The 26,106-nt window shown below is 35.9% G+C and overlaps 3 protein-coding genes across 5 annotated transcripts; 2 read left to right on the top strand and 1 right to left on the bottom strand.

The window, feature by feature from the left end:
- Window positions 1-929: 929 nt before the first annotated feature.
- On the bottom strand, window positions 930-16,193 carry itcha (itchy E3 ubiquitin protein ligase a). 2 transcript variants are annotated; one of them, XM_028002845.1, is made up of 25 exons: window positions 16,057-16,193; window positions 15,289-15,358; window positions 14,329-14,470; window positions 12,987-13,111; window positions 12,312-12,443; window positions 11,546-11,594; window positions 11,264-11,442; window positions 10,972-11,052; window positions 10,815-10,893; window positions 10,450-10,545; window positions 10,061-10,235; window positions 9,612-9,681; window positions 9,400-9,484; window positions 8,799-8,927; window positions 8,618-8,690; window positions 8,408-8,479; window positions 8,216-8,304; window positions 7,829-7,988; window positions 7,583-7,716; window positions 6,571-6,711; window positions 6,322-6,442; window positions 5,766-5,870; window positions 5,154-5,250; window positions 4,987-5,059; window positions 930-4,839 (listed from the first exon to the last, which is right to left on the bottom strand). In XM_028002845.1, the coding sequence occupies exons 2-25, from the start codon at window positions 15,311-15,313 to the stop codon at window positions 4,740-4,742; spliced, it is 2,532 nt and encodes an 843-aa protein (XP_027858646.1). In that variant the 5' UTR covers window positions 15,314-15,358; window positions 16,057-16,193; the 3' UTR covers window positions 930-4,739. The 2 variants fall into 2 exon arrangements, with proteins under 2 accessions (XP_027858646.1, XP_027858645.1); XM_028002844.1 differs by having other exon boundaries at window positions 10,815-11,052.
- Window positions 16,194-16,579: 386 nt separating this feature from the next.
- bloc1s1 (biogenesis of lysosomal organelles complex-1, subunit 1) lies at window positions 16,580-19,320 on the top strand. Its single transcript, XM_028002846.1, has 4 exons — window positions 16,580-16,789; window positions 16,893-16,965; window positions 17,474-17,606; window positions 18,678-19,320. Exons 1-4 carry the CDS (start codon window positions 16,729-16,731, stop codon window positions 18,786-18,788), a joined length of 378 nt encoding a protein of 125 aa, XP_027858647.1. The 5' UTR covers window positions 16,580-16,728; the 3' UTR covers window positions 18,789-19,320.
- Window positions 19,321-20,241: 921 nt separating this feature from the next.
- rdh5 (retinol dehydrogenase 5 (11-cis/9-cis)) lies at window positions 20,242-24,739 on the top strand. Of its 2 annotated transcripts, XM_028001917.1 has the most exons (6): window positions 20,242-21,451; window positions 22,361-22,441; window positions 22,551-22,873; window positions 22,951-23,209; window positions 23,939-24,102; window positions 24,295-24,739. In XM_028001917.1, the coding sequence occupies exons 2-6, from the start codon at window positions 22,362-22,364 to the stop codon at window positions 24,513-24,515; spliced, it is 1,047 nt and encodes a 348-aa protein (XP_027857718.1). In that variant the 5' UTR covers window positions 20,242-21,451; window position 22,361; the 3' UTR covers window positions 24,516-24,739. The 2 variants fall into 2 exon arrangements, with proteins under 2 accessions (XP_027857718.1, XP_027857717.1); XM_028001916.1 differs by lacking the exon at window positions 20,242-21,451 and having other exon boundaries at window positions 21,897-22,441.
- Window positions 24,740-26,106: the final 1,367 nt, after the last annotated feature.

Below are 26,106 nucleotides of genomic sequence, written 5' to 3'. Positions count from 1 at the left end.
GGTGCAAAACACTGGACTCAAATGGCTTAATTACCTCCTCCTTGTGTAGATCAGTTCTCCAGAGCCTTGCTAATGACCTAATTATTGTATTCAGGTGTGGTGCAGCAGAGGCACATCTAAAAGTTGCAGTCCAAAAACATGACTATCAGGTTAATTGGGTTCTCTAAGTTGTCCTTAATCTTTTCAGTATGTTGACATTCCTGTGTTAACAATCAATTTTATTTTGTTCCAATCTATATAATATTCAAATTTTCTGCAAAACAGAACTTTGGGAATAATTAGCTGCAAGGTAAAAATCTGTGAGATTCACCTTTTGAATTGAATGAAGGTCAAACATCAGGTCAGTTAAGCTCTGCGTAGGACATTGTAAGAGGAGCAAGAAGAGAGATGTTAACAAGAAAGTAATGATCCCACTTTTAGCATTTTAATAATTTTACTGATCATTTGTTTTTATTAATCAGTTCTGGTCAACAGCACATTCAATTCATATTATTGATAAATAGAATTAACCCACTGACTTTCACTTATCAAAAAGTTATAGATAAGAAATAAATAGTGATTACACAACTGACAGTGGATTACAACAATAATGTCATTACAACTCTGATACACGTTTGCATATTTCTACAGATTTCTGTCCCATGATTTGGAACACAGTGGTGATCAGAGAGACAAGTAGCAAAATCAACCAGCTTTGTGTTTACAGCACGGGTAAACATTATATTAAACACCAGCTAGTTGTAGGTTGTGGTTGGTCTGATTCACATCCATCACAAAAAAATGTTAAATAATTAGAAGAAATGGATACAATAAGTAATCATTAAGAGGTAAACAAAGGAAAACTAATTTTTGAATGTAGATAAAGCATAGTAAAAAAATAACTATAATGAACTATGGCTTATGGGAGTAAATTCACACTTCAAATCCAAGAATCTTATTTGTTTTTAATGAGTGATCTTAAAGGGAAACAGCAGATAGATTTTTTTTTTGATTTTTTAAGTAGAACACACATTACAATCACAGTCTTCAATTTGCAGCACGACCCCAATGTAAAGCTAGGAGGGTTCCTAATAATGACATTACTACATAATTATTTTAAATCAGTCTGAAACTATGTGGAAAGCTGCTTACTGCTTGTTTTCCCTTCACAGTAAATGTGAGATTTAAACCTGTGTGCCACAATCTTAAAATAGAAAATTGTTAGAAACATTTGAAAAAAAGAAAATCCAGTGAACCCCAAACAGTAACACCAGTAGCAGTTTTAAATGATAAAATAAAAACAGGGTTATATTCAGATTCATTGACAAAACACCTTTTTTTTTTTTCAGTTTTTATAATTATCTTTTTATATATTTAGAAAAATAAAAGCTGAAAGTTGAAGTACAACTTAAAGTACAACACCTTGCACAATTATTGGCACCCCTTGAAAGCATGTAAAAAGAAAAAGAAAGTTGCACAATTTATTTTTAGCAGTAGTATAAGCTCACACAGACCACAGTAATTTCAAGAGTGTTTTTTTAAATCATTATTCTAGCTGAGTAGCTATTTTCTTTCCAGCTTTCCTGATTTATAAATCTAATTTCTACCTTAATTAAATTGTATGGTCTCTTACCTTCGCCACTTTTGAAGATCAGACTTTAGTATTACAACATAATTATCCTCTTGGTAAACATGAAGTCATTGATGATTAGATACCAACTGTGGCACTGAAGATCTTATTAAAACTTGTTATATCCCCCCCAATACATTTACTAAATGTTCTGAAATTAAAAACTAGATTTTCCAAAAGTATTTCAGTGAGAACGCTAGTGCAATTTTATTTTATCCCCCCCTCACCCCTGACATCTTTACAAGGGGTGGCAATATTCATGAGGATGCAGTGGATGCTATTGTGAAATTTGGAGAACATTGACATTTAAAGGTTCACAATTTTACTAATTACCTTTCTATATAGCCTTGTTCTAGTAAAAGTCTTTAATTATAATGTAGAAATCTGAGCAACTCACACCCTATAAAACTAGGGTTCTGTGAAACTAAGTTTTCTTCACTTCTTGGGCAATCCAGATGTATTGATGGATGAGCTTTTTTATACTCACTAAGTGTATTTGTAGTTGAAACCAGATATTTATTCTCAGATGTATGAATTTAAATCAAATTAAACTCCTCTTGTTTTAGGATAAAAATAAGATTACCACTTTTTTATTTGCAAAATCAAGCATATTAAAATGTTTAAAATAAATTTTTATTAAGGCCTTCAAATTCAGCAGTTTATATGCATTAAGACTAAATCTTAATGCATTTAAGACTTAAAGATTTATATATTTAAGTTTAAATTACCTTTAAACAATTTGTAAAACCTAGGTGATTAATAGCACGGCCTTGTAAGCATCTGATAGGATATTTTTTTTTAGGTAAACCTCAATCACAAGGTTTCCTTGAGTCGCACTGTGTGGATAACCTAAAGAAATCAGTCAAAGTAAAAGGAAGAGAATGCCAGACCTCCACAAATCCGGTTTATCCTTGGAATAACTCCCACCCTATTCATCTGTTCAAAAAATATTATTGGCAACTATAAAATGTTGAGCTGTGCTAACATTTACAAAGGGGACAAGATTTGTGTCGTATAGACGAACATGTTTCACAGCAAAATGTGCACATCAACCCCAGAAAAAAAACAAAACTTGTTTTGGAAAGATGCTGGCAGAATCTGGGAAGAGAGTGTGATTATACATCGTGAAACATGTACCAAGGTTAGCTGTAAGGCGACTCGGCGAAGAAGTCATACCAAAGGTAAAAAAAAAAGACACTTTGCAAATGCACCTAGAGCCAAATATGTTAATATTTTTGATATATTGTGGTCAAATGAAAATAACACTGAAATGTTTGTCCATAATGCAGATCATAGCAGAGGAGAGCTTGAAAATCCAGGAAAACAATCCCAGTTGTACAGGGGGCTAGCATCATGTGGATGTTTTGCTGTGGGAGGGACTGGTGCACTTCACAAAATAGATGAGAAAATAAGATCATGTGGCAATATTAAAGAAACATCTCAAGACAGGCAGAAAGTTAAACCATGTGTTTCCATACAGACAATGACCCTAAGCCTAGTTAGTGAATTAGTTACAAAAGAATAAAAGTGAGTCAATGTTTTGGAATGGCCATCGCAAAGCCCTGATCCAATCCCATAGAGAAAATTGTAGGCAGAGCTAAAAAAAACTTTGTGCGATCAAGGCAGATTGCATAACAGAGTCAGTTAGACCAGGTCTGATGGGAGGAATGGACCAAAACTCCAGCAAACTATTATGGGGAGCATGTGAAAAAATACCTAACACATTCAAGTCATTCTATTCAAATGGAAAATATCCCAAATACTAATAAAATCTATTAAAACTTTTGAATTTGAAGAAAATGTGAGCAATTATCTTAAAATCAAATTATTCTGGGACTATTTTAGTATGATGTAATGTAATTGTGAGGTTAATAAAACATATTTTTGAAAATGTCTGTGTAAATGTCTGGTTTCAACTACACATAAGCAATAACAGTCACTTAATAAATGAAACCTGTAGAATTTTAAATCTTAGCTTTTCTTGGATTCACTCCGTTTGCAAAGCTTAACAGAACCCATCTGACACACCGCTGCTCCAGTTATGTAACTTGGGCTCTTGAGAACTAGCTGAGAACCGACTATCGCTCAGTTTGAATGGGTCATCAGTACCAGCTTCGTTATCACAGCCTTCACAGTTTACTTCTTCCTGACTGAAACATTTGGTAAACATTTATGGTCTAAAATGCAGATATAACAGTAGCAGCTATAATGGGACAGCAAACCACAGTAACCTTACAGAATTCAAAGTATGCAACAGATCTCCATGTAGTACTGGGATTTAACTTGAAGGTAAAAACTAAATCTTAGAAAAACTAATCAAAGCCCTGTTTGAATGCAACATTGGCGAAACTATGTGTTCTACAAAACTATTGCACTTAAAAATAGCATCTTCTAATAGCAATCATAATCTCAATGCTCACAAAAACATGTGCAAACTAGTTGAACATATTAACCTGTCACAACACAAGAAAGTATTATTGCAATTAAAGTCATCACATTTAGCAAAGTTAATAAAAAACTGTATATGTGCTACAGGATTCATATCAGTCACCTATTAGAAAAATATTCATTCATCCCACCTTCCATCAAAAGAAAGAAAACAAAACCTCAATGACCTCAAATCAAAAGGGACTGTTTTATCTGTCAGGAAATTAATCTTCATATTACGAGTCAAAATGTACAGACAAGTTTCTTTCCTTGTACATTATCAGGGTGCATAGCCCAACAAAGTGGTTCTAAATGACTGTGGCGCAGAATCAGTGCTCCACGTGTAGAAACTGCGCTTACTCAACATACAGCAAGTGCAGGCATGCCAGAGTGAGAAAGGCGTTTCTTTTTTTAGTCTTTTTGTGCAGCAAAGTGAGATTAAGTGGATCAGGGAGGAACAGGTCATCAAGGTAGAAGACTCACAGATCCCTTGTTAAATAATGAACCTATTATGAAACAATTTTGTAATCTTTTGTGAATATGCTATTGAGACAGACAGAATCTACCATGGTGAAAGCATTTCCAGGCTGCAGAGAGAAACTGCTAAAAGTGCTTCTTTCTAAAATGGATCCGGCTCATTCAAGGTCAGCAATTTTCTGTTGCATCCATTTATCGGGATGAAAATCAGGAACTCCTGTTATGATTATTCCTGCCCAAATCCTTCCGTTTCCTCAATGGCAAACATAAGTTTCTCCTTCAGCTGCTCATAGCTTTTATAAGGAGGGAGATCCAGACGATTGAAGCTAAATAGAAAAAACAACAGAGTCATAGTTACTCTTCTGACATTTTTTGTTGCCTTTTACTGCATGTGACAAGAAAAGCTGAGGTGCCCATTCATTTATGATATGACTTCATTTTGAGCAAAAAAAAAAAAAAAACAACATTCTCACCACGTGTGACTTCGTGGAAGCCAGTTTTCTTTCCCCACTTTCTCAATGCAAAACTTTTGTGGACCATTGCTTCCTATATACACACACAATAAAATTGTATGAGAAAAATCCCATGACGGTGCAAAATAAAACCATCTGTTTTATACATCTGTATGGATTTTACGCACCCATCAAATCAGCAAAGCCACCCACAGGAAGACGGCAGGTGCCAGTGACAAACTGCAGGAGTCTCATTCGTTTTTCGTTGTCCATCTCCTTCACAAACTGCAAAACAAGTCATTTATGTTCCAATTAGTTAGATATTTCCAAATGCATTCAGATAAAAAAAATGGATATAGATTTGCACATTTCTGCTGCACTTTTGCACAATTCCAGCACCACATACTTCCAGTGCCGTTTTAACAGTATATTTTACTCTTTACATGCCAAAACAAATTAAAACATTATGAAACTGGCGTGTATACTTTGCATACATGCCAGTCAGCCTTACCTCCCACTTTCTGAAAACTACAATCAATCTGAGAAAATAAATCTCAAACTGTACCTTTTTTTCTAAAACATTTTCTGTTTTGCTAAGTTTGACTTAATCTTACTATAGAAAAGAAAGGAGATCATGTTCCAAACTGCTCCAACACATGAATGTTCAGAAATTTTTGCTGCTGGATATTATTTTAAATGAAAAAGCATGAAGGTTAGGTCCACCCAAAACCTGTGAAGATTTGATTCCTTGTTACATTAACAAATATAACAATAACAGAACATTTATTTTCAGAACAAACCTGCCAGAACCAAAGGATCTGCTTGCTGCTCCTAGCATAATGTCTATAAATTGTGTTTCTCTGCCAGTCCACCAGGTCTATCTCCTGCATTCCACACAGCATTACCTAAAAACAAAACATAGAATACATTGAACACATCACCATCACGACAAACTAAATTCAAATTGAAGTTTATGTTGCAGGAAATAGTGCTTTACCTTATCTTCTATTATGGCAGATATATTACATGAGAGAATCAATAAAGACAAATATATTTGAACATTTTATCAAATGCTATCATTGTATGCAACTGCTCCCCCTAATGTACCTAGTGTCTAAAGTATATATTAGGCAAGTTTTATTTTTAGGGCAGCATTTGTGTTTGTGGTAATCTGACTGTATTCAGAAAGAAATGCCAAAAAATACACATTTTAAACTGTTTTACAGTCAATTTTACAGTTATCACAATAAATACTGCAAAATATAATATTATTTTAATCAGCAATGGATGACAAGCACATTTAAAACAACCTGCTTTTTAAAGATCCCTGAGAAAAACACCCAATTAGCTTTGTACCTCCAACTCCTTTGCATCAAAGTACTGAAGGTACTGCTGAGGAAGAACTTCATTGAAGCCCTCAAAGAATGCCTGGGTCTGCTCCTCCACCCCTCTGGACAGCCTCCACTCTGCCACCAACCTGTATAAAAAATTATACAGGTTGGTGTATAACAGTTATGAATCTACTTTCATAACTGTTATAGTTTCAAGGATGTAAAAACAGCAAAACATAATTAGTAAGTAGGAAGTGGAAAAATGCAGCTGTACCTGATGTATTCCTCCTTGTTGTCTTCAGTAACTGGAATGTTTCCTCCATCTGGTTTCAGCTCATGAGTGCTGACCTCTCCCAGGATCTCCTTATCAACAGAGAAGAACATCTCCAGACCGCATTCCTCTATGTTATTGTCCCTGCAAGACATAAAACCCACTTTATTAACCAATTCAGTTTAAATAACCGTAGCAACACAGTTTCTCTAAGGTTTTACGGACAGCAATAAAATGTGATGGGTGAACTCATGTGGTACAGTAGAACCTCTAACTCATAAAGAGAAAATGGAAAACTTGATACATGACCTGTTAGCTAAGACTTCCAGGTTTATGTATTAAGTGCATAGATCAATTGTTGTAGCTTTTTTTTTTCAGCCAGAAGTAGAACATGCTTCTAATTCTAAGAGGTTACACCAACGCTAATCATTTTCTTACCTGCAGAAAACTAAGCTGGAGATCATCAGAATTTATAGACTGAACATTAACATGTAGTGACCTCAAATTGTCCTCACTAATTATGAGAACCAACAAATGTTAAAAATGTGCTGGTTAATCAAAAACTTGGGAGATATTAAAAATCAATATCTGTATGAAAATCCAGAATGAAACAATAATGTGTTATTTGGTTCACATTCAACAGAGTTAAATTTCGAAACTATTTGACCACTGACTATTTCAGAAAATCTAGGTTGGCATAAAGATCATATAAGCTTTATGCCAAAATCCTTTAATTGTTCAGACTAATTTCTCCATAGTGATCAGACCTTATTTATATCATTTTAAACCATAAATATAAAACCTCATTATGAATTTATAACAGACATTTTTACTGTGGTCAGGTGTTAAACCTGCGCCATCATTGCTCAATAGAATAAAACATAATCTAGAAATAAAGATACTTTCACATAGTCTATTTTCTTTTTCCAGACCTGGAAAATACACAAATTCCATGGTTTTCCAGATTATTACGTTCACTTGTACCTCTCACACATTATATGCATGAACTACCTACTTGATCCAAATGAGTGAATTATAAAATTCGGGGTCAATGGACTCCAAGTCTTTAAGAGCCAGCGGTTTGTTCAAAATGCGCTTGTAGAAAGGCAGCGAGAAACCCGTGTCAATAAACTTTCCATGGAACAAGGCCTGAGGAAAAAATAGAGAAACAAAATACACATTTAGTGACTTTGAATGAAAGACATGCAAATTCAAATTTACTAAGCCAAAAATGTATTTTAAAACCAATAGAAAAGGGTACCATGGCAATGAAGCGGCCAATGAATTTAAAGTATTTAAGATGATCCGGATTGATATAAGAAGCAGGGTTAATCTGAAGACAGTAGTTGTCCTTTCCAGCGTACTCGAACAAACAGTACATGGGATTTAGCACTTCATGGGAGAGCAAGAAGAACCATTCTCTGAAAATATCAACACAAATTCCAAAAATATATTAGCAATCATAAGTGATGAAAAGAAGTGATAGAATTTCTTGATGATCAAGATTTCAACAAAACATCTAAGCTTATATTACATCACAACTTTACATCAACATTGGGTGTTGTCAACAAAATTTGCAAGTGAGACTTTTCACACCCAATTAGTCATAAAAAAGACACACCTGCATTAAAAATTTCAGAGGGATTACCTGGCTACGCCTCCATAGTCCAAGCCCTCCTCTCCAGGGAAAATTATCCACAGTCTCCGCCTCAAATCTTGTGGGTGAAAACTCATGATCTTTGAAAGCAAGGCCGAAAATTAATTCACTTACATAATTCATGTACAAACAAGAAAAGACCCACTGAATACCTCAAAACGTGACAAAAAGACAAGATCTTACCTGCTGAAATGAATCCTCAAACAAAGTTTTTCTGGAGACAGTAATCTTGATATGCTGAGGCATAGATAATTGCTAAGAACAAACACAAGACACACATGTGTTCTCAGATGCAGCAGAACTTTTTTCATCTCTGAATAATAATGTAAAAATATACATTAAAAAATAGTAAAGCAGGACAAAATCAATTAACAATCTGATTTGTAAACATACCTGACACCAGAATCTGAAGTATTGCACTTTGGCTTTAAAATCCCGAACATAGGTGATCTGTGGCCCATTCTCGCTGTAAAAGTGAGACAACAAACATTTTTGTTGTGACAAGAATGGAAGACCTGGTGGTAGATCTCCTTTACCAGCAGGATTACTTTAAATGTTATGAAAACCAACTTACAAGGAAGATTTCCCTGTCCGAGGGTCGATGTAGGTCGTCGTTTTCCGGTTGTGGTCTACAAAGTAGGGGATGTGGTCCACAGTGAACCTCATCTCCCACCCTTCAGGCAGGGGTTTGTCGTTCAGAAGACTGAGCAAAGCATGCAAAGAAAACACACAAACACACAGGATAAGAAAATAAGCACGCTTTACAGTGAAGCTTAAATTTATTCACATGGTCAGTCGATTATTCTGACAATTAATCGATTTTTTGGATGAATTAAGTTGGAATATTCTGTAGATTTTCTACTTAACCACTGAAGTTGATTTTATGCTATATTGAAAATACACAAAAACCGTAAATAAATAAATAAATAATTAAATTCCTTTTTTAAAATAAGAAAAACATTGCATTGCCTAAAATGCAATGGCAAAGCAACTTTTTAAAAGTTGTAAAAGAAGGATCCAAAATGTTTCCCTTCGTCAAGTTTCAAAGTAGTCCTCATAAATTGAGCAACACATTGGCATGTTGCTGCTTTTCAGCGATACGGAATGAATCCAGTTGCTACCAAAGAGAGTCACAGCCATAAAACACAAGATAACATGATACAATATGCACTCACCCCTGTGTCCTCGGGTCCTCCCACTGTGTCATTCGAGTTGGATGATGAACAAAATATACTCTGCCGTTGGTGTCTGTTCTCTTCTCTAAAACAAAAAAAATTTTGTACATAAATGTATGTCAACTTACAGCTATGCATTCCTTCAACAGATCCTTATCATGTTTCTAAGACTTCAGTATCTTTAAGGCGAATTCTTGTGAAAACATATTTACCCCAGCCGTGTGGCAGCGGTCCCAGTGGGTCGAACTCTTTAGTGGATGTGGCTGCAAACTGATCCTGCAGCTGAGCCAGAAAGAATATGAATTAATAGTCTCTATTAATAAAATAGAAACATAGAGTATAATTCTGATTTACAAATAAGTAAACTGATCTTACTGAAATTCTTAATCTTTACCTTATTGGTATATACTTATTGGTACAACAAAACTTGTTTTTAGCTTATCTGAGTAGACAAACAAGTAATAAATAAATAAGAAAACCTGTTTAAGAGAATAAAATAATAATAATAAAAAGGTCCATGCTGTCTTGTCTGCTTTGAAAAACTTAGATCACCCAGCTTGGCTCACAATTTAGCAATTGTACTAATACAGTTTATAGAGTCCTGAGGCAAAGAAACCAATCCGTAACTGAAGGTGAAAGTAATCAAATTGACTGTTCTCACCCCGTAAATGAACCTCTGGTTAAACTGGTGCATTGCTCCCTGGAGCTGGCTGCGCTGGTTCTGCCATTCCTCATAGTTGCGGACTGACTCCTGAGTGGGCCGTTGCCATGTTGTGGTTCGTGTTATGTGGTCAACATAGTATACTCTACCCATCGGGTCGACCCGCCGCTCCCAGCTGGGGAAAAAAGAAACAAAAAGCAAAAATGTAAAAAATTTAATCCAGGTGTAACTATACGTGGTTGTAGCCATTTTAAATGAGAATAAAAATACTTAGGATTTGCTGTTTGGTTGAAAACTGAAGTCAAATTCCTTGTTTGTGCACACAATATGACCAATAAAGCAGATTCTGATATTTCAGGATTCATTAAATAAAGGATAAAGCATGGTACCCTGTAGGCAGAGGCTCAGGTCTGTCCCAGGTTGTCCTTTTCTCAATGTGGTCCACATAATACACTCTTCCATTCTGGTCTACCCTTTGCTCCCATCTATAATACAATAAAAATTATATTAAACAAATTCTGATGCATTTCCAGTTAATAAATAGAAATAGAAAAAATCTTACAAACCTAAGATCCTGGAACAATGAAGGCTACAGACCCTAAAGTTTATTAAGTTATGTATAACTATATGATCCTAGCTGACAAAAAAGTTATCATTTGGTACCATTGAAAAAAATATTTTAAATCCAATTGAGCTGAATTATTTAAAATCACAACAGACATAGTACCAAAACAGGAAGTTGCTCCTTACTTACCCTGGTGGCAGCGGTGCGTTGCTAATGGGGTTGACTCTGGGAGTAGCTGTTGTAGCTGGAGCTGCTGTTACAGCGCCATCTGGTTTGGGAGCACAAGCCGTCTGTGAGGAAACAGCCGTTGCTGCTCGTGCACCTGTGTCATCGGGCTGGTCTGAACCTCCGCTTGCAGATGCCTGAGAGGAGCCATCAGAAGCTGGTGCTTCACTCAGTTCACTGGGGGAAGAACTACTGGAAGAGCCTGGGACACAATGATGATAAGGAGCAGGGAAGAATAGCATATGGCATTCATTGTTTTTGCAAAACTCTCTTTAACTGGAGTCTAATACCCCCTTGGTTAGTCAACAAAAAATAATAAATCTAAAAGTAGACTATCTGTCATTTGCTTTCTTTAAATATGATATCCATATTTTTAGCAGCTCTTTAGTATATGAAATTGTGTGTTTTCCTACTTGGTGAGGCAGCAGGTTTTCGTGGCGTAGGAGGCGGTGGCCTGGCAGGCCTAGGAGGACGTGAGGAAGTGGAGCCCTCTGCAGACGGAGAGGGAGAACCTCTATCGCTGACAGTAAGACCATTGGGTACAATGACCCAGTCATCTGAGTCACTGGATGGAGACGTGTCCCGGCTTGATCTAAAAGTACAAGTTTAAGAAAAAATTATCTGGAACCTTATTGGAGAAAAACTGGCAAAACAATAAACCCAGGTTTGGATTTTCAAGTAAAAGTTTACAAGACCTGTTGCTTGTGTTGCCATTTTGTTTTGCATTTCCATTTGTAAGAGGAGCTAGAAAAAAAGAAGAAAACTGTAACATTATGTATGACCATGTTAGATCATTTCTGATAATGAAATGATCTATTTCATAATATTACCCTGGTGGCAAGGTAATATTATGCCATTGATAATATTTATACTGATTTACTTTCAAAATGTTTAATAGTGCTATTACAGTTGAATTTAAAACCATGTTTTTCACCCATATATTACATGGCAGTCAAATTAAAAGCCATTTTAAATGAGCCATTTTAAATGCTCGTGTAAGCTGTCCTCTACGAACTGAATGTATGAAATGCTTATACTGCTCCCTGGAGGCAAATGAATGTAATGCAGATAATTGAGCCTTGACAAAAGTCCTCTAGATCACAGGTGTCAAACTCCAGTCCTCAAGGGCCGGTGTCCTGCAGTTTTTAGATGTGCCACAGGTACAAAACACTGGAATGAAATGGCTTAATTGCCTCCTCCTTGTGTAGATAAGTTCTCCAGAGCTTTGCTAATGACCTAATTATTCTATTCAAGTGTGGTGCAGCAGAGGCACATTTAAAAGTTGCCGGTCAGCGGCCCTTGAGGCCTGGAGTTTGAGACCCCTGCTCTAGATGGATTAAGCAAAGTAAACCAGTTTAATCATTTATACAAAGCCAATATAGCATTGACATTCTAATTCAAAAAAGGAAGTGTTGAAGTTCTCCATTATTTCTGCCATGACCTTGTTTGTGCTTGCCTTACCTTGCTCTCTCTCTGCCAGAGCAAAGGCTTCCGGGTCAACCTGCATGCCGTCCAGACAGATTGAGAGGTCCCCTACAATATCCTGAGGGTCTCTGTCAAAGGATAGCTGCAGCGTCTGCACCACCTCACACACTGAGATTAGGAGAAATAACATCGTTAAGAAAATGCTTCCAACAGCAACACGATAGCAAAACTCAGACTTAAACTTAGAGATCAAAGTAGAAAAAGCATACAATGTTCCTCTAAGTCCAAACTTTTACAAAAGAACAAGGTCAGAAATATGAAAAAATGTGTGTGAATGTTATCAAACCACAACAGAATATGTTGATACGAGTACAGACAGGCATGCACTTTTTTATAATAAGAGAGAACAACCTCTATAGAGTGTGCTGCACCGTTTAACTATACAGTTCTTGGCAAAACAGATAAAACATCCACAGACTAGCAACAGAAATGTAGCTCCATGGAATGGGAAGCTACTTATTTTATCTTATTTTATTTGAACTCTTTACTCAACAAGTGTAAAAACATATGCAAATTCCATTTAAAACATCTGATCCTACAACAAATTCATAATTTCACTGACAAATAAAGGAAATTTAAAAAGGTGCAATATTTACAAAATTTTTTAAAAAAGCAACGTTACGTGGAAGAAATTTTCAAATGTATACTCACATTTAAGATCATTGGCTTTGAGGACCGTGCCGATGTCCAGAGTGGCCATGCCCAGCAGAATATCTGCTTTCAGTGTCTGATGACTCCAAACACGAAAGATGAGTTTGCTGACTGGAGTCACAATTCTGCAGGAACGCAACACAGACACAAAATTTAGTAAAAATCTGTGCTGAAGAAGAGGCTGACTTTACAGCTCTGAGGCTGGAAAGTCAGCCTCAGACTTTCCAGCCTCAGAGCTGCGCTTGCCTCACAGCTGTTTGAGCTGCACTTAACCACCATTATGTTAAGTGCAGCTCAAACAGGGAAGTCCTTGACTGAGTATAACTTGAGAACATGTTGATGTTTAAGCTTCAAGAATTTTTATGGGATTGAGATGTTCTAAACATGCTCTAGATTCAGCTGTTCTAATTGAGTTTTCAAGACTAATTAATTATAAATGAGCCAATAATCAATTTGTTTTCATTTTGGCCTGAAACTATCAAAGGAATTATGCAAATATAAAAGAAATGACTATACTATAACCTTTTTTTGTTATTTCCAGTGTGTACTTTATCACATGTTACAATATGTGTAATTTCACTTTGAACAAAATAATATGATTAAAGTTGTTCCATAAGTGAGCATCCTTCTTAACAGAAATTCTAAAGTAGGAGGTATCTCAGTACACATTTCTGCATCTACAAATTAGGATTATAAAACCCATATCTTAAAAATAGATTGTAAAAACATAAATCATTTTTTTACTTATTATTATGAAGGGACATCCTACAGCAGGGGTGGGCAACTCCAGGCCTCGAGGGCCGGTCTCCTGCAACTTTTAGATGCATCTCTACTTCAGCACACCTGAGTCAAATAATGAGGTCATTAGCAGGACTCTGGAGAACCTGACTGCACTTAGGAGGTGATTCAGTTATTGGATTCAAGTGTGTTGGACCAGGGAGACATCTAAGATTTGCAGGACACCGGCCCTCGAGGACCAGGATTGCCCACCCCTGTCCTACAGACATCTTGTGTTCATCTCAGATACTTATGTGCTACAAATTGTACAATTGTATCTTTGACTTATAAGAGCTAGAATGAAATAAAAACTGGAATTCCACAACTTCTATTATGATTACATCAGTTTTCACAATTATATAAATACATGTCTAAAAAGCACATTATGTGTGCATTAAACATTAAAATATGTTCTTATTTTGTATCAAATCTATGCATAATCCAATAATTATTTATTTGAACTAAATTAGTGAGAAATGTATTAACAATTCCCAAGTTGATTTCTAGTATTTCGGCTAGTAAAAAACTGACTTCTGCCACAGAAACAAACAACAACAGTACTCACACAGTGAGGGCCTGCTTCCATTTGGGACTGTGGGTGTTGTTGCATTTTTCTGTTCTCTTTGACTGGCCATCCACAGCTACCTCAACGTACGGACTGGGACCAAACCAGTTCTTTTTGTTTTCCTTTAGCTTAGCTGAAAGCACTGGAAAGAGGAACACAACCATGAACTATAAAGAGATTGGAAGTAAATTTTTGTACATATGATCATACTGATTTAGAGGTTGTAATTGGAAAACATACTAGAACATCATTGTATAATTATTATAATTATTATTATTATTATTATTGTCATCATCATAAATGAATATCATCATGTGAGCGCCAAACACTCAACTAAACACTTCACTGTACCAACCTCTGGCAGATTTATTTTCAAGTGCTAAAATTAATAATAATTTTATTACTATCTATTATGTAAAAGGTTTATTCTTTTCATGTATAATTAAGCCTGTACATCCTGACTAAATTTAGTGTCATAATACCTACTCAATATTAGATTATTAATAGTATTTACATTCGCTTATTTTCCAACACCACAACCAATAGGCCCTCATGAAACAAAGGTATATTATCATGTACTAAAATGATCAGCCAAATGTTAGAATCCTTTGATTCGTTCAATAGAAGCAAATAGTTTTATCTCAATTGAGCTACTTAGATGTTGTGAATAAAAGCTTACAAAGCCATCATCTGGGCTTTCCCAAGTGGGCTTAAGTTATAGTAATTTTAATATATGTAAACTACTGAATTTAAATCAAGTAACATAAGGAACAATATTTTTTGAGATTTTCTGATTTACCATATAATAGTTTTTAACAATCCAAACTAACCTAAAGCAACAAATGTTTGGTCAGATTTATTATATATGATTGCATAGAAAGCAAGAATTTTCATAGCGTTGGTGAATATTTGGCTTCAAGTTTATTTGTGGCTCTTAAATTTGTCCAAGAAATAACTTACCTGTGACTTGTAATTGTGCCTTCATGGTTCATCCATAACATTTGATTCTAAGTTGCCTTTAAAAATGAACCTGGAAGCAGAGACGACAGGTGTAAATTCAGGACCCTGATTGCACCTAATCTACAGTTTGATTAGGTTTATTAGGCTGGGAAAATAAAGCCCTGAATCATAAAATGTTTATACACAATTGATAAGGAAAATACGATGTTTGCTGCAGATAGATTTGTAGCCAACTACTTCAACGTCTTCATTTCAAATGCATCACAATACACCTCACAAGGTGACTTGGTTTAATCTTGTCTATTTCTAGAACTCGTCTAGTCCCTTCCATAACAGAAAATCCCATCATCAACTAGTCGGTCTAATTAGGTCTGACTCAGCCTTCCTTCACTAATATTTCTTCTTTTATATTGCAGTACATTTTTTTTTAGATTCAACAAAATACCCGATCGTTTTATTGTTGGTGAGTTCAGTGTCTTAATAGCTGCTTTCCATCGTGAGTCAACTGTCATGGTACAATAACAGACTCTTGAGAGGGAATAAATGGTTTAAAATATATTTAAGATCAATTATAAATGTCTTGCGATCTGCTCGTTTCCTAGTGAGTTCAACCACCATCAGGAACTTTGCTTAGAGGTTTAGACCGAAAAGAGGATAAGCTAACCATGCACTGTCTTTCGTTACAAATGCTACCAGGATCCGGGCTTTCAAGCTACTCCGATTGTTCAGTAAACAACTTTTAAATCAAACCAGACCAAATATCTTTACCTGTGAAACACAGAGAGTAATGGATCGTAAAAGGGCTTCGGTCTCAGCAACCCCAGAATTGTTGACAGTTACATATCAGCCATTAACAGGGACTTCAGTAACACTAGCTAAATTCCACATTTCCGGTTAATGCCTTTCAGAATAAAATAGTGCAGCGCTAAACAAAATATACACAAACAAATAAATAAATAAAATTTCGACCCAAACCGATTGTACGTACATTAATTGAAAATTCAACTTGATATCCGGTTATGTTTCTTTTTGAAAATCTAAAACGTATCATGTTTCGTTCTTACATGCAAGTAAAAAACTTACTTGTATTCATGAACGCTTTTACTTAGAAGGTAATGACGATACGAAGCTGATGTCGTCATTTCACACATTTTTTTAAAACAAATAATACTAAATAAGAATTGCCGTTTAATTTTAAGCATGCTTATAAAAACAACTCTTCATTAATGTAATTTAATAAATCAAAATAATAAGGCGTTACATGTAAGACTGTGCATAATTGTATAAGGAAACGCTCACGTGAGACATCCGAGAGTGAAATCTCGTGATAAGCTACATGGTCTCGTTCTGATCCCTTGGTCTTACCTTCCCTTACAATAATAACAATTGTTAAATGAATTGGCTTTAGATAACAATAACCCTAACTTTTGCTCAAGCGACATGTTGTCTCGCCTTCTGAAGGAGCATCAAGCGAAGCAAAATGAGCGGAAGGAGCTGCAGGGTAAGGAAAGCTGGATAGCTGTGATGCTAGCACATGCTAAAAACAAATCTCGCAAATGTACAGACTTTAATGTTGATTATATGTTTTGTTGTTTGTTTCACAGAGAAACGCAGACGTGAAGCGATCGCTGCTGCCACCTGTCTAACTGAAGCCCTGGTAGATCACCTGAACGTTGGGTAGGAAAAATTACCTCATGTCTTTGTTCATACATCTATTAAAAGACAGTCATGGTTATAGCTTTAAACAACAACTTTGCATTCCTATGATTGGGGTTTATTAACTCTTTACTGTCCTCTTTACTGACACTCATACAAAACAATAACAAGTTGCTTAGATTCAAGGATTGTTTTAGATTTTCACAGTATAATGACAATCTTTCATGAGCCAGTTTCAGTTTTTGACTTGAAATAATTGATCACACATACAATTCAAACAAAAATAGCTGTTACTATTGTGAAAGATGTGAACAAACCAAGACAATCAGTTTATAGAATGAGAGCAGAATTTAATGGCTGTTGTTACACTAGTTCTTAATGAAAAAGATAAATTTTTTTGGATCATGGTTGGAGCTAAAGTAGCCAAGTAATCATCGCTAAGCCACTGTCATTTCCCTGTCAATGACTCAGTGGGTGGATGAAAGGCACAAAGCTAGTAAACTCAGTATTTTGCCCTTTTTCTCTTCAGTGTTGCTCAAGCATATGTAAACCAACGCAAACTGGACCATGAAGTTAAGACACTCCAAGTGCAGGCAAACCAATTCTCCAAGCAAACAGCTCAGTGGATCAGCATGGTGGAGGGATTCAATCAGGCATTGAAAGTAAGTTATACTGCCAGATGTTTATTTCATTATTATTCTGCCATTGGTACATTTAGCCTTACACTGGATGCCTGATCCTTATAAATTAAATATGCTGGACTATCTAAGCCAAAGGTTCTCCAACTTTCTAATTAAAAGTACCATGGTGGTGTTGAAGTAAATTATTAATGACTATGATTTCATAAAGGTTTTGAATACTTTTGAATACTTTTATTATCAATTACTTTTTACTTTTATTGATTACTTTTATTATTTGTGTTTATTGATTACCTTACTATTGATTGTTTTACTGATCTTATTACTCATTTAATCTTATTACTCATTTATTCCTCATTTCATTTTATTATATGTTAGATGTGTTAAAAGGTCACAGTTTCTGACACCTACTGCGGTTTAAGGGTGACAAGTTGTCTGTTTTCTGGAGACTTGTTTTAACAGGAAACTTCCTGACCACAATTTAGCTCACTCAGCAGCCACCGTTAATTGGGGCCCCTGAGCTGCACCGGTGCAAGACTTGTGAGTTGAACAAAAGGACAATAGATAGGGGTTTTTCTCACTTAACTATCTAAGAATAAACTGTTGATTCTGCAAGTAAACCGCGTACAACAAAAGGTCAATAAAAGTGTTATATTCAGAAGTGTTTGTGGTTAAGGTGTCAACGCTTCGAGACTGCAGATGTTTCCATCAGATGACCTGTGTGTCACCTATGCCCTATTGTCAAGAAGAAACTGTCTGTACTTATTGCTTTATTGTTTTTTTCCTTTCTTTGTGTGGTTAATGATCTCTCCATTGGCTACGTGTTCGAGTCTGTATAAGAGGAGGCTCCTGAGGCGACGGAGCCAGAGAGACTCTTTTGACACTCGTGTGTTGATGACCACTGTGTGTTGAATGACCTTTCTCCAATTGCAATTGTTTTAATAAACTTGTACCTTTACTCTGATATCTGCCTCCTAGATTGATGTTGCTTTAACAGTGGTGAATATCAAACTTTTCAATTATCCCAGGGTTTACTGATCTGTTTTTTTGGGGGCAACTTTTTTGTTCTTGTTAACTTTCTTCTCTCTCAAACAGGAAATTGGAGATGTTGAAAACTGGGCCCGCAGCATCGAGATGGACATGAGAACAATCGCCACAGCTCTGGAGTACGTACACAAGGGGCAGCTTCAGTCTACGTGCTCATAAGCATCATCATGTGTTTTTACAGTACATTTGTTCCTGAATATAAATCTATACATGGATGCACTGAGTGGAGTGAGATTTTACAGACAAATATTTGTCTGTAAAATATTTGTCTGTATTTCACTGGTGAAGTTTTGGTGAAGTTTTGTTTTTAGCTCCAAAACTGGAAAGAGTGCGCACAAAAAGCTCAATAATACATTTTATTAGGATACAGTATTTCCTTTTTCTTTGTAAGTTTTTTTTTTTGAAGGATAGAAAATGAAAGTATTTAATAGGCAGAAGGTTTGACCCCACACAATTTCTGGTAGGTTATTCTTTAAAATATCTCTTTAAAAGAATTAATGACATATTTACATGTGCACCTCATCTCTCCTGTATCCACATCTGATTTGAGTGAAGATTGAATTTCAGTTGTTGTAAAGGTAATTTTCAAATGTGTAGCTTAACAAAATTAATTGTTTGTTTTTTTTTATTGGACAAGTTATGATAAATGGACAGTTATCGTACATAACAATAAAACAAACAAATAATGATACCTGAAGTTGTGTTTTCATTCTTCTCTCTTGCCAACAATAAGTAGATGAAGGAAAGATGAAAAGAATAAAGCTAAATTGTGGGAAGACTTGGGAAGTATTTAATCTCTTAACTGATGGTTATGTATTTGTTACAAAAGTGAAACACTGGAAAGAGCCTAGATGTTTCTCTACAAAGTTTTGTAACAGAAACCCATGGGAACCACAAACTACAATGACTGGATAATCAGAGGAATGTGTGACGTAAAAGTTATGTCCTAGAACAACCGGGTTCAGTGTACACTCACGTAGTTACAACACTATTTGGAAACTAATTAAGACTTTTAATCCAGCACACAAGTATGAGCCTTCGTGCCTTTGTTTTAATTTTACAGTTCTATATCTTTTTCACTAAACAAATTGTAAGGTTTGGTTTATCTGCCAAGCAAGTCATTGTTTAATTCTTTTTAGAAACAAAATAAATTGTCTTTCACAAACAAACAGTGATTTTTGGAATCTGCATGCAGTCCAGACTTGGGTGGTATTATAAATATAGAAGTAGATATAAACCAAGTTTTTCCAGAGACTGAAATGGTTAGGAAATAAATATTTACCACACTCATAGTACAACTTCTTAGTTTGTTGTTTCATAATTTTGGGACCACTCACCCAATAAAATTTAATAACCACCCGTTCAATTTTTTATGGACAAAATTAAGAACGAAAAATTATTTAAAACCTTTACTGTGACATATGCTGTGCAAACCAATTAAAAAGCAAACAAATCTGTTGTAGTTAAACCCTGGTGTTCCAAGTTTGCTCATTTTTATTATTTTTGCTAAAGCCACAATTTGCAGAAATGTTACAAAGAATACAGAATTTATTATTTTTTTTTTTTTCAAATTAAGAAAGCTGCATGTTTTTCCAAGCATAAAGTAGGGAGGCCTGCTAGAAGACAGCAAGGTACTGCAGGATTTTTTGTTCCTGCTATTTTTCTTCTGTTGGTGACAATAATCTACAGTGTTAGACTGAGGTGGCAAGACAGAAGATTTTTTTTCTACCCAAGAAAGCATGTAGACCTGGAAAAAATGTTCTCACAGTTTGTCTTGTGAATGTGTAATGGTCTGATGAACATTATGTTTTTGGGCATCAATACCAAAAGTTGTTTTTGGCATCAAGGCAAAACCCTACAAATCTCTAAAGAAAAAGAACACACCAAAGGAAGACATGGTGGTAGCATCATGATTTGGTGTTTCTATAAATTAAACTGTTTTTGTCAAACTGAATAAGCTTATGAATAGTTCTAAATTACAGTCATCTTTTTGCCCAAAACCTTCAGATGTCTTCTTCAATGGCGAAGAAGACATCTTCACCTTTGATGCTGATTTAATTTTTCAGCATCACAGTGAGTGGAAGAATATATCCAAATCAAACTTTTGTTCAAAACCATATCTGGAAACAAATCTGTGAGGTCACCTCAAGAGGACTGTGAACATCAGATGTCCTCACTTCCAACACATAGTTAATACCTAAAGAATATTGAGTAATGTTTTTGAATCAAAAGGGAATTTAGGGCATGGTATTATTCCAAAAGTGTGCAGAGTTACACAACCAGGTTATTGCTGATTCTTTTTTTCTCTTATTAAATAGATATGCATTATTGTGTATTTGTGAATGTTTTCTTCTTAGTCTTTTATGTTCGAAACACCAATCATTTCAAGCTATACAGTATACATTTAACTGTTTCTAAAGTGGGTGAACTGAATAATCTCCTGAAAGTAAATACTCTGACTAGTGTATTTGTCATAACTTTTTACATAATCCTAAAACTTTTAAACCCAAGTGTGAGAACAACTAAGCTCTAAGTTTTGTGTTCTAAACTAAAAAAAACTGTTCTGATACTTTGGTGTACATGCAAAAAAAAAATCATTGGGGCTTAGTTTTCCTGCCCTGTACCCCTCACATTTTTCCTTAGAACAATTGCAATAGTTACGGATTGAGGATTACTAATAGTGAGCATGTCTTAACGGATAAGCCTCAAGGATAAAGCTTGTCTTTGACTAGCCCCTGTGAGCTGAATCAGAAGAATATACAGAAAGGGAAAGGGAAAGGGGCTGACTGTGGAGATCCATCATTGACCAATAAGATAATAAGGTAGGTTTAGAGTTTTGTAATTATTTTGATTCTCTCAAATCTGAATTAATGCAGTGAATTATTAAATGCTTGTTATTTCATTTCAAATTATTAAATGCATGTTGTGAACTGAAGTCGCCTAAAGCTCACAAAGTACATTTATGACATGATATCGAAAACAGTCTTTAAACAAAATAGAATAGAATAGAACTTTAGATGCTGAGTGGTAGGTGTTTTTTTTTTTTACCTACTTTGAAAAACCTCTGAATACTGTCCAGTAAATACTGAAAGAAAAGGTAAGGGGATAGAGTTGTTTGAAATAACATGCTCATAAATTAGATTTAAATTCTTGGAAATGTTGACAATAACATAATTCCCTCAATCTGAATTAAATAATAAGAATAAAAAATTTCTGAATTGAATGAATTGCATTAATAATAATTATGTATGAAAACAGTATTTTACAAGCAATTAATACAAATTGTTACCTTTCCTTACTATAAATTTGTGGTCATTGTATTTATTCAGTGTTTAATTGCTATGGTATTTTTGATAGCTGCAGAAGTTCTTTTGCTGTTGTATTACAAACTGATACGCCTGCAAATTAATTGGCTTTTTACCATAAGCCAAGCAGCTCCATCACGGAGATTGAAATTATATCTAAAAATAAAATAATCCCCTGCTTATGTTTTGCACCATTACAAATTCCTTTCTTTCTTCTGTAAGAGCATTAAACAAACATTCCTCATGTGCCCACACCAACCGAAACGGTCGTGCACTAAAAACAAGTCTTAGTAAACATACTGCTTGTATCCAGTGGCTGTCAAGACTGTTCCACTACAATCCAGTCCTATAAGGATACTGTTAATTTGGATTTCAAATGATTAACATTGTATTTATGCTTTATTTACTTTTTAAACATTTTTGCAGAATGTTTTTTGAGCAGTTTCGAGGCCAAAAACAAACTCCTGAAGGCAACATGAATACACAGTATATATACGAACTTTTAGGGTAAGAAATTACAACGCAAGACATTTTTTTTACGGTTTAGATTTTGTTCTAAGAGCAAATTACAGATTAAGACATAATTTCATGATGTTATGTCTTGTTTTTTTTGTAGAGAAAATGCTTCGTACTACATTGCAGCTTCCTTTGCTTTGTTGTGGATTCTGGTGTGGCTGTACAGAGACAGCCTGGAGATAGAGAACCTTTCTGACAAGTATGTCTTCGTGACTGGCTGTGACACAGGGTTTGGCAACCTTCTGTGCAAGAAGCTCGACCGTAGAGGTTTTCGAGTTCTGGCTGGCTGTCTCACAGAGAAGGGAGCTGATAATTTGAGAAGAGTGACAGGGCCTCACCTTAAGACGGTCCTGCTGGATGTGACCAGTCAGAGCAGCATCCAGGCAGCTATGGAGTGGGCCAAGAAGGAGGTTGGAAATAGAGGTGAGATTAAAACACACAATAAATATATGAGAAATCAGTTTTGAAATTGTAACTTTTCAATTTTGTTTTCTTTGTAGGACTTTGGGGCATTGTGAACAATGCTGGACGTTCCTTACCCATGGGTCCTTCAGAGTGGATGCGAGTGGAAGATTTCCAAAGCACACTGAAAGTGAACATTAATGGCGTCATTGCCATGACTATGACCTTCCTGCCCCTCATTAAAAAGGCCCGTGGACGTATTGTAAATGTGGCATCTGTCCTCGGCAGGGTGGCTGCAAATGGTGGCGGATACTGCATCTCCAAGTTTGCAGTGGAGAGTTTCTCTGACTGCCTGAGGTAAAACCAACAATAGAATAGAAAAAAAAAACATCCTTTATTGTCCCACAATGGGGAAATTCAAGTGTACTGCAGCAAGTCAAAAGTAAAGGGAAGTATTGATATTCAAAATGAGGTAAAAAAAAAAAAAAAAAGGTACAACAATAGAAAAATAAGAATAAAAGACAGTAACGGTGAATTTGCAACATATAATAAATTAGAATGCTGGGCAGTTATTAAAAATAGCAGTCAGATTAAAGGAAATGTGCAACTGAGTAGAGCAATAAAAATGTACAAGATGACTGTATTTGTGCATGTAAAACAGCAACAGAGTATTTGCAAGACATAAAACTACCAATTATTAGATGATAGAAAATTTTAATTTTCTAGTAGTATTTATATAACTCATTTTTTGATGTAACCTGAGAAAAGAACATTTTGAAACGACAAGCCTTACCTAACCCTCTTATGTTTTTGGCTTGTAGTAGTAGCTCTCTCGAATGTACAACCCAGAATGAGGAATGTATAGATTGATTACAGTAATGAATGCATTTTATGCTATGAAAAATTTAACAGTGTTAGAAAAGAGTTTAAAGGATCTGTCAATTCCCATTGATTAGTCATGATCAAAGCACAAAACTAAAAGTTCAATCTATAAAAGAGGGAAGGGTAATTTACCAATCTTTAAATGAACTTGAAGCATGTAAAACTGCATTATATTTTACTAGTTTGTATGGTTTCCATTTTCAGGAGAGATATAAGTTACTTTGGAATCAAAGTGTGCATCATTGAGCCAGGGTTTTTCAAGACAGAAGTTACCAACCTTGATCCCATTGAGAGGGAGCTGCACCGTCTCTGGAATCAGCTCAGCCCCGAAGTAAAAGCAAGCTATGGAGAGAAGTACCTGGATAACTGTAAGTATAAGCAGACTTACAGAGGAAATAAGCTTTATGCTTTTTACTGTCTTTAGCAATGTGTGCTAAAACCATATGCGTCTGTTCAGTGGCTGTTTTTGTGGATGCCTAGAGCGGCACAGTGTTTGGGGCAACACTAGTAATGAATAAGAAAAAGTTATCCTTCATTTGAGTGTCTTTTTTTTCTTCCAGACATCAAGATCCAGCGTTTGATCATGAATGCTGTATGTGACTCAGACCTCACCAAGGTGACTAGCTGCATGGAGCACGCTCTGACTGCGGCTCACCCACGCACTCGGTACAGCGCCGGCTGGGATGCTAAGCTTCTCTGGATCCCTCTCTCTTACATGCCTTCCTTTGTGGTTGATATTGGACTAAAGCTGGTGCTACCTCGTCCTACCAAGAGTGTGTAACTCATCAATACTTGAAGAATGCCTTCAGAATTTTTAGCTTTGTTATGTCATTGTGTCTGATGCAGAAGAGCCTGCTGTCCATAATGAACACTGTCCATTTAATAATCAGATTGTGCTTGTATGCATTTTGTACTGTACAGTAGTATATCCATACAAGTTTGTATATTTGTGGAATTCATCAATTAAGACTGGTTTAACCCTAATGCTTTAAAGAGAAAATGGTACTTATTGCTTTTTGTGTCTAGGGTTATTTCTGTTAAATTTGTTATTTTGCAGGTATGAGTACCGGTACTTTCAGCAATCACAGCTAATAAAGTTATATTAACTCCAGAGACATCTTAATAAAATCACAGGTGTGCCGGCAGAGTCAGTGGGCACGCCCTCCAAGGTGTGCAGCCTCTAGTCATCATCTAGTGGATGAAGGGGGGAAGCAGCAGGCAAACAGAAAAATCCCACAAAGAAACCAAAACCCCGGTTCCCAACACTGGTCTGAACTTGTACACAATTATGAAACAAACCAATTTCTTGATTTTAAGATCACGTTTGATCAAACCACATCAACAAGTGTATTTGGCAAACAAAGCAGCTAAATGAAAATTGCATTAAATCTCTAAATGCTACATTAATACTACTAAATACTTTGTTCACAGACACCCATGAAAGAACAACAAAGCCAAATTATTGAGCTCCACTAAAATCCCATTTATGATTATTTGTGATGTTTTATCTTTTTAATGAACATTATGAAGTAAGAGATAAAGATTTAAATGTTTCTAAATGAAAAGTTGCTTAATTTATGCCTTATGTATGATATTTCACTATGACAAACCAATACAAAGTAATGTGATACTTTGGGGCGGCGGCAGCTAAAATGGCGGCGGCGGCAGCAACAGCAGGAGCGTATCGTTTTGACAATGCCTTTTCTCGGACAAAACCTGATGTCTATAACACTACCTGCGGTAAAGTGATTGTGGAAGATGAGTTTTTACATTTTATCTCTGCTAAGATAAAAACACTGCCGCACGATGACATTGTTTTACTGGCTACAAACAATTTTTCATCTGACTGGATTGAAGAATCCAAACGACTCCTGTATGAACTGTGCCCAACAAAGCAGCGTAACATCAAACATAAGGGCGCGCAGAGAGACGTAAATAATGTAAAGGATTGTTTGAAGTTGTTAAACGAGCGTGGTGAGAATATTCCCCGTTTTGTTTCGCACTACCTGGACGACCTTCCACCTGTTGGTTTCGGCAACATTGATGCCTCGGCCCTGCTTGGTAGAATGGAGCGTCTGAGCCAGGAAGTCTCGGTACTAAGAGGAGCTATGGAAGCTCAGGCTACTGTGAGTGAAAATCTTGGACGAGCGACGGTGGATCTGGAGCGCCGGCTGACGAATATTGAACCACCTCATGAATCCAGTCGAGCTAATGAACCCGTGCATGGATCGACGCAGGCTGAGGCGGAATTGGAAGAGCTACGTGGGAAAGACGCTAAACAGCAGCAACCAGAAGACGCCTCCAATCAACAAGTCCTGTCTCCGGCTTGGAGTACTGTTTTGAGGAAAGGGAAGCAGAAGCCCCAGAAACCC

This window comes from Xiphophorus couchianus, chromosome 20 (assembly GCF_001444195.1).
Source record: "Xiphophorus couchianus chromosome 20, X_couchianus-1.0, whole genome shotgun sequence".
NCBI classification, from domain to species: Eukaryota; Metazoa; Chordata; class Actinopteri; order Cyprinodontiformes; family Poeciliidae; genus Xiphophorus; species Xiphophorus couchianus.
Note: the sequence above shows the minus strand (reverse complement) of the source record. Positions and strands in the feature narration are given on the sequence as shown.